This window comes from Gigantopelta aegis, chromosome 2 (assembly GCF_016097555.1).
Source record: "Gigantopelta aegis isolate Gae_Host chromosome 2, Gae_host_genome, whole genome shotgun sequence".
Lineage (NCBI taxonomy): Eukaryota > Metazoa > Mollusca > Gastropoda > Neomphalida > Peltospiridae > Gigantopelta > Gigantopelta aegis.
The window spans coordinates 3,404,864-3,418,726 of NC_054700.1; the positions used below are offsets into that span (position 1 = coordinate 3,404,864).

At 40.3% G+C, this 13,863-nt stretch overlaps 1 protein-coding gene across 1 annotated transcript; it reads left to right on the top strand.

Annotated features, from left to right (window-relative positions):
* The first annotated feature begins 8,929 nt into the window (after positions 1-8,929).
* LOC121379188 (mesotocin receptor-like) lies at positions 8,930-13,863 on the top strand. Its single transcript, XM_041507689.1, has 2 exons — positions 8,930-9,496; positions 13,144-13,863. Exons 1-2 carry the CDS (start codon positions 8,930-8,932, stop codon positions 13,861-13,863), a joined length of 1,287 nt encoding a protein of 428 aa, XP_041363623.1.

The window sequence follows — 13,863 nt, forward strand, 5'->3', positions numbered from 1 at the left end:
CACACACATACACACACAGATAGATTATTGCATGAGCGTGAGTGCTATACGGAATTTATTAAAATAGTTTGTGACTTCTTTTATTCTCCGAGCGAAAGCGCTGAGTAGAAAACAATTCCCAAACGGGTTTCATCAGTTTCATTAAAAAACAACCCGTTTAACTGACGTTCATTGATGTCAGTATAACCTTATATGTGTAGCTGCTATAGCTACTCGTGACGTCAGAAGTGTGCCATAAATACGATATTTATCAAACCTATTATTATTATAGACCATATGGGTATCATTTAATATCATATAATAGATAGCGTATCTTTGCAAATTAATTTTAAATTAATCAGGTCACGGCACTACGTTTATTGACATGTAAGCAAACGTACTTCGACGACAGACCTGAATTGACGTATACACCGACAGTTGTCAAACAAAAACACGTCAATAGCAACTTTACATACACATACATGCAGACATACATACATATATATATATATATATATATATATATATATATATATATATATATATATACATACATACATACATACATACATATACACATTATATATTTGCGGGCGAATCGGTGCCACAATACATACATACATACATACATATATACATATACACATTATATATTTGCGGGCGAATCGGTGCCACAGGTTCGAGTCCCAGCAACCGAATGGGACAATTTTTGAGGCCTGAAAGGATTTAATTATCCCCTGCGCCAGTGCGTTTATATCTATGTATGTACTAGTCAACCTCGACATACATACAATATATAGATATTCATACATCAATACATACATACATACATACATATACACATTATATATATATATATATATATATATATATATATATATATATATATGCGTGTGTGTGGGTGTGCGTGCGTGTGTGTCTGTGTGTGTCTCTGTGTGTGTGTGTGTGCGTGCGTGCGTGCTGGCGTGTATTTATTTATTTATTATAAATGAGAACAATGTGGAATATTTTGACTATAATACGAATTACGAAGCTGGCGACTTCCTTCCCATCCCTCATCCATCGCTTTATCCAGTGCCAATCAGACCACTGCGGGAATTTGTCGGTGCTGTACTCGCTTAATAACTTCTCCTATCCAACCACGTGATTTTCCCATAACATTACGATAGCGCGCGACCCCACCATTAACATTTAGACACACCGCATTTGATTAACGTGAATTATCCATTACATCGCGATGGAAATAGAGACACGAACGAGAGTTATTTTCATTTTAATCACTGCAGGACTTTTGTTCTAAGAGTGTCAGTCTGGCGACAATTGTTTTGGACTCGGGGGGAAAACAAAAGAGGAATCACTGTTAAAGGAGCATGGATAATCATGCAGGTTGCTGTTTGGTTTCCATATAGATATTTATAAGGTAAGACAGTCATATATATATATATATATATATATCCCACTCTAATTGTCATTTAATATTGCAAATATATAAATGTATCATTACTGCTGATATATATGTATTATATGAGATGGAAACTTGTGCCTAATTAGCCTAATTTATTGGTTTTTAAAGCAGTAAAGTATCAATCAATCAATCAATCCATCAATCCATCAATCAATCAATCAAAGAATTTCTAGCAAACAGCTATACCGAGTTCTAAACGAATCACTACTTATTTTATATGGATTATAAATAAAAGTGTGAGTTCAATTTATGAAAATACAAAGTGAATATGTTTCAAATTAGCTCATTTTGACCGAGTGTCTCCATCATTTGGTCCGAATGCGGAGATTTGCTCCAACATTGGGGGAGGGGGCAGTTGACCCACCTGACTGCCCGTCTCGTACGCTTATGAAGCTCATGGATTATTTAATCATCAGCTATCGGATCTCAAACATTTGATAAATCTGTGTTTATATTTCTATGACCTATCAAGTAATAAATGTTTTGTTTGTCTCGGACATTATCTTCAGAAGAAACCCGCTAGATTATCCATTAAAGGGACATTCCTGAGTTTGCTGCATTCCACAAGGTGTTTCCGACTAATAAAATATTTCTACGATTAAACTTACATATTAAATATATTTTCTTGTTTAGAATATCAGTGTCTATATATTCAATGTTTTTCTGGTCATCTTAATATTTGTAAGAAGCCCAAATTGGATTTTGTCTTTAAATAATTTCGTACGTACGAAAAAAAAATATTTTAGGAAATAAAGTGAAATTTAACCTAATACAAATATTAGAACGATCAAAAATACGTTTAATATACAGCCACTAATATTTTATGCAGAAAAATATATTTGCTATGTAATTACAATCGTTAAAAAGTCTCTAGTAGTCGATAACATCTTAAAATTGCAGCAAACTCAGGAATGTCCCTTTAATAGTGAGGGATCTTTTGTATGCAATTCCCCACAGATAAAATAATGGCCTTTGATATACCAGTCGTGAGGCACCTGTTGGGACGAGGTAAAGCGTTCGCTTGATGCGCGGTCCGTCTAGGATCAATATCCGTCGGTGGCTCATTGAGCTATTTCTCGTTCCAGCCAGTACACCATGAGTGGTGTATAAAAGGCCATGGTATGTGTTATCCTGTCTATGAGATTGTGCATATAAAAAATCCCTTGCTACTAATGGAAAAAATGTAGCGGGTTTCCTTTCTAAAACTATATATGTCAGGATTACCAAATGTTTGACATCAAATAGCCGATGATTAATAAATCAATATGCTCTAGTGTTGTCGTTAAATGAAACAATTTTTTTTTTCTGTTGCGACGAGAAAAATCGCAATGAGTGCTCGGCTGATCATGAAGATGTTTGATCGTACGACCCATGTTAAAGTCGCAGACCCTACTTTCAAACCGTGAAAATGCACACCAAGTTTGATTAATCTTTAAAATCTCCAACTCATCTGGATAAAGTTATAATAGAGTTAAACCAAAGTCTGTGGTATCTAAATGGTGAAATACTGTCTAAACTAGACTAGAGCTTGGCACAATAACCGTTTCTTTTCAGACGTACGTGTGCTTTTACAATTATGAAAAATATATTTTGGAGTATTACAAAAACATCCAGGATGACCAGAAACATTTTGGATGTACGGAAATGGATAATGTAAACACTACGATGTAAGTATGTTCTAATTTAAATGATGAAAAATGGCTCTAGTAGTGAAAGCGTACGTCTTAGTGTTTATCGACTAGCGTCTGTAACTTTTAAAAAACTGACATTATAAGTACAGCTTCTGATCGGATGATGCCAAATCGTCAGAAAATATTCTTTTTTTAGCAATGCCATAACACAAATGACGATTTGTTTGAAATGAAAACATGGCCAATAATGAATGTAAATACTGGCAATGCTTTACCGTATAATCCAAATAAAAGATTGCCGATTTGAAATCATTTACTTGAAAGAAGAGCTGCTGCTGGAATTCGTCTTCTCCGATGGGGCGAGATTTAGCTCATTCGGTAGAGTGCTCGCTTGAGGTGATTGCGTCGAAGGATCGAAACACCTCAGTGGATCCATTCAACTGACTGGTGTTTTCTTTTTCCAACCAGTGCACCACAACTGGTCAAAAGGTCGTGGTATGTGCTTTCCGGTCTGTGGAAAAGTGCATATAAAAGATCCCTTGCTACTAATGGGGAATAAAATGTAGCGGGTTTCCTCTCTAAGACTATATGTCAAACTTACCAAATGTCTGATATTCAATAGCCGATGATTAATAAATCGATGTGCTCTAGTGGTGTCGTTAAACAAAACAAACGTTTGACAGTATTTATCAAATAGGTCACGCTGTATTCTAACAATATGCGGTATGCAATAGGCCTATTATTACAAGTTTGTTAAATTATGTCAAGATCGTCAATATCTGAGTCAGCTGTATTTCCATGCATCAAGGAATTAAACGGCCAGTATCAGACGTTTAAATTGAAATTTGTTTAAGACCATTTTGATCCAGGATTCAGATGCAACAAGAAATGAACATTTCAGAGAAACGGAGATTAAACCCACAGCCCCGAATCGTGGTTAAACCGGTAAAGATAAAATGCACCCTACATTACGCAAAGACCAACTTAGTTTCCAGTCAAAATCATTCAGGTTAAAACAGATTTTGCGCACGGTTCAAAACTGAACCGTTAACGTCAAATACAAAGTTTAATTGACAGGACAGGACAAACATATTTTACATTCCCATATCCATCCAAATTTCAGGCATAGTTTAGTTGATTCTAGCTAACGGAGTTTGAATCATGGATCATGGCTTAACCGCAAAGGGGAAATTGGTATTTATACAGCAATCACAATCCAGTAATGGGGATGGAGTTACGTGGCGCCATGCACTGCGACCAAAAGATGCTCCGAATAAAACGAAAACAAAACAGGTTCAGATAAATATGATTCGAATATATGCATTCAAATGTCACGCGGACGATAATTCGCCCGACGTAATGGTGCATCATTGTCGTGCCTGCAACCAATTACCATGTAAACACACACTGTCCCAAACACGCGCGGTCTACACGTCACGGGGCACGGGATGGAATAGTGTTTAACGACATCTCCGTACATTTTAAACTGTGGTTGTTTGGTGTCTGACATATGATTATTTTGACACCGAGTTGAGAGAGAGAGAGAGAGAGAGAGAGAGAGAGAGAGAGAGAGAGAGAGAGAGAGAGAGAGAGAGAGAGAGAGAGAGAGAGAGAGAGAGAGAGAGAGAGACAGAGAGAGAGAGAGAGAGGGAGGATAGTACGACCTTTAATATATCAGTGATGGTACGCTGGTTGGGATAGAAAACAAAAAAGAGTTATCGAGCGCGATTGATTTTGCTGAAATGTGTTTTAGACAAATATAGAATTTTATATTTTAATTGCTATTTTATTTAAAGGAAAACATAAAATACAACTTAGTTCTGTTTAAAAATCGTTTTATTTTGTTTTATCTTGCTTATAGGTATTTAATTATCACATTTTATAGCATCTCTCGGGATCTAAGTTCGAGGTGTCTCTATGTTTAAAAGTAGCAGTGAATTATTATGCTTGGCACACACCTACCGATTAATGCCGACTCGACTGTCGCTTCTGCGTTAATCGGCACGTGTGTGCAGGGCAAAGACGCTACAATCCCGTCTAATCTTCAGATTTGCCCCGACTAGACAGTCGCGTCGGCAGCTGCATGTGCGCGTTTTCAGACTACTATTGATGCAATTATAGTGGAGTCGGCGTTAATCGGTAAGTGTGCGACAAGCATTATCTAGCTTTACTGGTCATTCCTAGTTCAGAGATGTCTAATGGTGCAGTTAAAGCATAACGCTGTTCCCCACCCTATCCTGGGGGGATTGATAACAGTCCTTGGTCGGAAGATTGCTGAGATCAGAGTGATACACACGGGAACCATGGCGACCATAACAATAATCTATGGCGATCATCAACGAGGGAAAAAGAGGAGATTTCGGAAGATGAACGCGTCAGGGGCGGTTGGGACCAACACCAACGCTTAGCTGCCGGCGGTCTTTTCTGCCTCTCCACCTCACTACTTCTGAAAACTGCGAGAACAATTGTTTTGATCGCGTGACTATTTGTCTTCTCTCATTTTCTGCAGTTTACTGTAAGGCTGATGGAAATTGTTGTTTATATCTATAATGTATAAGTCGATTGAAATGTTACAGCTTTATTCACATGAAATGCTATTTTCGTCATTGTAATTTGATTTGGTGGTCTTTGCGTATATATGCAATGAGTTTGTTGTTTTTCTTGTATGATAGGCGCAAAACCAATTTCGATAAGATGTTACCTCATTTTTTAAAGTTATGTTGTTCAATATCACTTTGTAAATAGCATGATGGATTGCAAATTGTACGAATGCATCCAACATACACAGTATATTCACATGATCGAAAAGACAACAAAAGAAAATATTTTTTCACATTAATTGTATCGCTCAAAATCGGTTTTTCTCATGACAAATAGAAATATATTGAGGGAATGGAATAAGGGCTCACGCCCACACGAACAGGAAACAGTGACTGCAACCCAACTGCCATCCAAAACCTTCATCCATTGTTTCAGGAAGTTAACCGTGCTACTGACATGCAATGTCACATTACCGACATTCAATCTCATATTACATCTCAGGCACGGCGGAGCAGTGGACTGGTGTGTGTGTTTGGCGGGGGGGGGGGGGGGGGGGGGGGCTCTAGCCCCCAAATAATACTGAATCCAAAATATTATTGGTAGTAAATCTTAAAGGGACATTCCTGAGTTTGCTGCAATGTTTTAAGATGTTATCAACTAATAAAATATTTCTACGATTAAACTTACATATTAAATATATTATCTTGTTTAGAATATTAGTGGCTATATATTAAATGTGTTTCTGATCGTTCTAATATTTGTATTAGGTTAATTTTCATTTTATTTCGTAAAAAAAAATTCTTACGTACGAAATTATTTGAAGACAAAATCCAGTTTGGGCTTCTTACAAATATTAAGACGACCAGAAACACATTGAATATACAGACATTGATATTCTAAACAAAAAAATATATTTAATATGTAAGTTTAATCGTAGAACTATTTTATTAGTCGGAAACATCTTACAATGCAGCAAACTCAGGAATGTCCCTTTAAGGCAGATGAATTTTACTTGACATCCAATTATAGCCGATGCTTAAATATAATTAATCAGTGCGCTCTTGCAGTGTCATTAAACAAAACAAACTTTGAGGACATCTAGTTTTCAAAATGTTACGGGGAAACATATCCCCCGACATCTAGTTTTCAACAGTCTACTTGTTTCCGCCGCGCCTGCATCTGTGTACCCCATACAACGACAACGCTAATAGAAAGAAAGAAATGTTTTATTTAACGACGCACTCAACACATTTTATTTACGGTTATATGGCGTCAGACATATGGTTAAGGACCACACAGATTTTGAGAGGAAACCCGCTGTCGCCACTACATGGGCTACTCTTTCCGATTAGCAGCGAGGGATCTTTTATTTGCGCTTCCCACAGGCAGGATAGCACAAACCATGGCCTTTGTTGAACCAGTTATGGATCACTGGTCGGTGCAAGTGGTTTACACCTACCCATTGAACATTGCGGAGCACTCACTCAGGGTTTGGAGTCGGTATCTGGATTAAAAATCCCATGCCTCGACTGGGATCCGAACCCAGTACCTACCAGCCTGTAGACCGATGGCCTAACCACGACGCCATCGAGGCCAGTACAACGCTAATAGAGACTGAAATGTGGTCTACAATACCATCTGTTCCCGTTTTATATTCTCTCAGTGTACATATGATTGTAAAAACTGACCGAAAGCTCCAAATACAACATATGGCTAAATCTGAAATCACTATCTCAGATAAAATTATCAATACAATATAAACACACTGATTTTGAATATATCTATTTATCTATATTTATCTCTATCTATCTATCTATCTATCTATCTATCTATCTATCTATATGTATATCTATATATATATGTGTGTGTGTGTGTGTGTGTGTACACACACACACACACAGATATATATATATATATATATATATATATATATATATATATATATATATATATATATATATATATATGAAAACCAGCTCGGTTATTGTATTTGAAAACTCCGTGACACGAAGCCTAAAGTACTAATAATACTGACACATTTTAATGGTTTTTATTCCAGAGATTTTCATAAATAATATATAAGACTGGAAAATCACCTGAGTATAATTTTGATTAGTACTTTAGTCATATTGACCATGGAGGGCATTTTTACACCTTGATGTGGACGACATTAACTGAATACTTTATATGGAGATATCTTCATGTTGATTTTATATTGTTATAGTGCGAACGCTGTTAAAACCATTGGCTTCAAAAGGATTTGATATTTGGGGAAAGCAACCCACAATAGGTAGGTGGGTGGAAAGCTCCACACTGTCTATAAGTCTGTTAAAGGGCCATTTCTTGAATTTACTACCTTTGTAATTATGTGTATGACGTAGGGAGCCTTTTTGATACCTAAAATTGCATATTAAATGCATTTAATTATTTATAATATCAGTGCTTGTATAAACAAAGAGTGTGTTATATATATATATTACGAAGTACAATGAAAAATACTACCACACACGTCAGCACACGATCGCACACACACACACACACACACACACACACACACACACACACACACACACACAGAGAAAGAGAGACACACACAGAGACACACACACACACACACACACACACACACACACACACACAGAGAGAGAGAGAGAGAGAGAGAGAGAGAGAGAGAGAGAGAGAGAGACACACACACACACTCACACTCACACCCAAACACACACACACACACACACACACACACACACACAGAGAGAGAGAGAGAGAGAGAGAGAGAGAGAGAGAGAGAGAGAGACACACACACACGCACATACTCACACCCAAACACACACACACACACACACACACACACACACACACACACAGATAAAAACACATATGCATTACGACCATGCAACATCGTGTATAGTATATTTCTTACACACCCGTTGGTGAGAACACATTGTTGTTTACACATGTACATGTGTTAACAATTTTAAGACATACGACTGGCTACTCCTAGGTTATGACCAGGTCACCACTGCCATACATCCAATGTAAGTTCGCTACAAGTGCAACGGCTATAAATAACCTTTAGTCAAAAAGATGTTAAAATTTGCTTTAAACCTGATTTTTGAGGATATGTAAGAAATAGAATAATCCATTCCTGTCCGTTAGATACCATTTATCTCACAACTCGTTGTTTAAAAACGTATCAGTAACAATTTATCAAACTCGCTTTCGCTCGTTAGATACATTTAAAAAAAACTGGTATTTGACGGCCACTCATGTATTATTCTCTATATATGCTTACTTTTCTTTGTCAGACTAAACCATGACGTCATCTACGGTGACACCGATCTCGTACGACCTCTACAGCAGCAACAACAACTACAACCAGCCGTACAGCCAGTCCTCCATCATGTCCGCCATTCTTTACAGCACCGCCGGCGCCCTCAACATCACCATGACAACGACGACGACCACTGACGACGACGGCGGCAACGCGTTCAACACGAGCACGACGCCGTTCGAGAGCAGCGTGCACGACATCAAATACAACTTCCTCGTCAGGCGCGTCGTCCTCTTCGTGCAGATCATCTTCGGAATCCTAGGGGCGGTCCTGGTCTTCATCTGGGTGGTGTACAACCGCCACCTCCGGTCGCGGGTGAACACGCTCATTCTGAACCTGTGCATTGCGGATCTTCTTGTTATTCTGCTCGGCATGCTCCCGCAGCTCGTGTGGGAGTACGTGGAGCGGGAGTGGCTGGCCGGTGACGTCATGTGCAGAGTGATCAAGTTCCTGCAGGGATTCTCCATGGTGTCGTCCGGCAACATGCTGGTGGTGATCGCGCTAGACCGGCACCAGGCGATTAGGGCGCCGCTACGGGAACCAGTCGCGGTAAGATAAGTTTTTAGGTAGTACTAAAACAAGTAGCTTCCGGCTGGGTCAGAGTTCGAGGTACACCCAACTTTTGATAGAGAAGTTAATACCACAAGTCCTGCCATTAGTGATAAATGTGACAGTGTTTGTTGTAAAAAAAACAAAAAACAAAAAACAAACATTCATCTCGGCAAAAAATGGTCTGCAATTAGTGTTTTTTAAACACAACTGTTAATATGGTCGCCTATGAGATTTTATTTGGTATAATACTTCCTTTAAGGCGACGGTTATTAACCCATATAAGCATATTTTCAGTTGTTAATTTGAGAAATAAAACATAAATGGACGTTCGGAATTATACTTACAACGGGAGATTTACGGTAATGCATCACCAACAGTGTACGATTCAAGAACGAACACCGTGCGTAACGTCACTACGAGTGTCTCGTACGAGAACAACCAAGATAATAACCGATTACATAACAACCAAGAGAATTGATTACATAACAACCAAGAGAATAACCATAGGGCCGAATTTACAAAGCCTGTTTATGTCTTACCATTCCCAGTCTGGAGCTCGACGCGGTAAGACGTGTTTGTTTCGTTGGTGCACACTGCACGTGCTTTCGTGTGCTCGACTTGGGAATCCTTCATTTCGTTGTTTTTGTCAGCGAAATGAAGTTTTCTACTGGGATGTATGCGGCCATTGAAACTGACTGAACGCTGGAATGCTTCTCGTTTCGACAGCCCGCACCACCAGGTCGGATTCTTTTTTAGCGAGATTCCTTGCCTCCACGTCATTTCTCCGGCTGACTATGTCGACTGGGTTTTTTTCGTGACTCGTATGGCGGCCATTCTGCAGAACGCCACGGTTGTTCGCGTTTAGTCTCTACATGTCCGAGCCTGTCCTAGCAGCACTGAAAGATTGACCGCCCCACTCTAAGAAGAAATAGGAAGCGGGGTCGGCCCCTACTACTCTTTTCTAGTCTTTACTTTGCTTTATAGTGATACCATCTCGTATCTTCCGGTGTCGGTCCTGTTCACACCACTATACCAACCCATGACGACTGGACTATACCCTAGTCTGATACTCTTTTTCTTGTAACTTTTTATTATTATTTTTAACAAATTCTATTAACTTATTTTACTAATTGCTATTTTCAAAATTCTGCCCATTTTCAACTCTACCCTCCCCCTACCCCCATCCCGAGTCAGGCCACTGATCTTATCGGAGGTCGGACTCTGGATGGGCGTGTTCGAAACCCTAGTGGTATATGAGCACGTTAAAGTAGTTATCAATCTATTTATGTCTTATACGCTTGTAGGAACGGGATTTAGCTAAATCGGTTGAGTTTTCTATTGAGGTGCTTGCGTCGCAAGATCGATGCAAAAGGCCTTGGTATGTGCTTTCCTGTCTGTGGGAAAGTGCATATAAAAAATCCCTTGCTGCATTCGGAAAAATACAACGGGTTTCCTCCGATGACTACGTGTCAGAATTACCAAATGTTTGACATCCAATAGCCGATGATTAATTATCAATGTGCCCTGGTGGTGTCGTTAAACAAACAAACTTTACACGCGTGTAACTTAATACATTTACAATGCTTAAACAGCTGCGGTTAAGAAAACCAGGCTTCGTAAATTCAGCCCATAATGTTTGTCTTGTCACAATCGGTTATTTTCATACGTGGCTATTCTCGTACAAGGCACTCGTATCGTATGGCGTCGCCTGTAACAACCGATCAAATCGTAATGTCCATTTGTCATAATCGGCTATTCTCGTACAAGGCACTCGTATCGTATGGCGCCGCCTTTAGAGGTTGCATTGTACCAAAGCAGAGAGTTCCGTGTCACAGCTGCGGCTGTGATTGATCGTAAAATATGACATTGATTAATTGTGAAAATACTATTGCTTATTGCCAATGAATAAATACATTTTTATTTAATATACAGTTGTCATGCAGTATACACTACAGACTGAAACTAGTGACTCCCGATTTTCTTGCAGGTAGATTAAATGTGAGATGCCACACTTTTTATTGGTGTACTGCCTGGGTGTGTTGATACGCTGCTTATATGAGTTTTATTACACAATGTTAACATTGGCAGTGGTAACTGATTAACTGATTAACTGATGTAGTCCAATGTAACTTAGAATTAAAGTTTGTTTTGACTTTTGTTTAACGATACCAGTAGAGCACATTGATTAATTAATCATCGACTATTGGATGTCAAACGTGATAATTCAGTCTTCCGATACCCTTTTTTCCATTAGCAGCAAAGGATCTATTATATACACTTTCCCAAAGACAGGGCAGCACACACTATGGGCTTTGATATACCTGTCGTGGAGCACTGGTTGGGACAGGGAGGGGGTGGGGGGCAATCAGAAAATTGGCCCACTATGAGGATTGGACCCTATGACCAAAGCACCTCAAGCGAGCGTTCTACCGACTGCGCTAGATATCTGTTTTAAATGTTATTCGCTGTGTGTGGAATCCGGTGGGGGGGGGAGTGGGGTGCAGACGGTAGAGCGCTAGCCTGAGTTGCTTAGGTCGTAGAATCGAACACCATCGATCGACTCATTGGTTTTCTCCCGTTCCAAACAGTGTACCACGACTGGTATATCGAAGACCGTAATGTGTGCAACTGTTCATACAGTAGCGAGTGTGTCCACCTTGAGCATTGATACAGGCCTGGCACCGTCGTCTTATTGAGGCCACTAAATGCTGGAGAAAGGGATGGTACGGGCTGTGAGGGTTGCTGGCTGGAATCTGTTTCGCAGATGCGTGGTTCGGATCCATGTGTCTTGGCGAAGGGTTGTCACGGGTGGTCGGCCGCTACGGGGACGGTCCCTGGCCTGGTTGTTTTATTGATATAGTGCCATATGGTGTTTCTGTGGACGTTGAATTGACGTCCGACGTCACGCTGCGAGGTCCCAAATTCAAGCTCCCTATGACTCGCCATTTGTCATTTTCACTGAGACTTGGCATGACGAAATTGCATCAAACAGTTAACTAATAGTGTTTTTCTGACTTCTGGACTTCCGAAGGTTGCACAGAATGACAATGATTTGCGACTGAATGTCTGGCCTTTTATGGTGAACACTGGACAGCATTTCTCCCGAATATTCTTGCACAAAGCATGCAATCTCTGCAACAACTGCTTGGTTGCATTTCTTTGAGCTGTTTCATGCACACTTTGTCTGGTTTACACCCATAAATCCATTCACAAATGTATTACTCCAAACAATCCATGTCACAATAACTTTTTGCCTTTAAGTAAATATGCCACCTTCAGTAACAATTGTAGATCCATAGATCCAATATCGTTAAAATAGCAACAGATTCAAAATTGTAAGTAAAGAAAATGCGACGACAAATCCTTAAGTGGTCCCCCCAAAAAAAACCCGATAACCTACTGAATATGGAATTGTGTAAAAGGTATGGGGATTGTGATTTTAATATTTTACACTCATTACTAAACAGATATTTGCCACATTCCGTGAAAACTGTAGGCCCTAGGTCAAATATTTGAGAAAGAGAGAGAGAGAGAGAGAGAGAGAGAGAGAGAGAGAGAGAGAGAGAGAGAGAGAGAGAGAGAGATGTAAACGATATGACGTTAGACTTTAAGTAATAAAGGAATTGCTTGACGTATCATTTCAGGTATGGATCATGACAGGGATAGGCTGGGGCGTGTCCGTCCTCACGGCGTTGCCCATGTTTTTCGTCTTCCACACGCGCTACGACCCCAGGGACAAGTTCGTCAAGTGCGAGAACACGTTCCGCGACAAGCCGGACTCACACCGCCAGGCGTTCCTGACGTACGCGGGCATCATCAACTTCCTCATCCCGCTCGTCATCCTCGTCGTCTGCTACGTCCGCATCTTCATGAAGATAGCGCAGAAGGCGTCGGAGAACCGACTCTCGAAGCGACAGAACTTCAAACCCGGGAAGATCCACCTGACGAGCACCGGAAACTCGTCGCTTCAGAAGGCGAAGATCAAGACTCTCAAGATGACGGTGATAATTGTGGCCGCGTTCATCCTGTGCGGCCTGCCGTACTTCGTGGCCGAGATGATCATGTCATACGGAGACCACAAGACTCTGTCCAGCGACCTATATGGAATTCTCGGCGGCATCGCCGTCGCCAACTCGGCGGCCAACCCGTTCGTGTTCCTCCTTTTCAACACGAACTGGCCGTGTCTCCGCGGACTGTCCCTGTGCCCCGCCCAGTCCGAGTCGACGAAGCGCTCTTTCATGTATTCCACCGCCAGTACGCGGTCCGAGTTTTCCGTCGGCTATTCTCGGGCGCGCCCGGTGGTGGCGACGGAAACGTACGAAATGTCCAACGTTCGACCGCATTCGATTGTGAAAATGCACTAG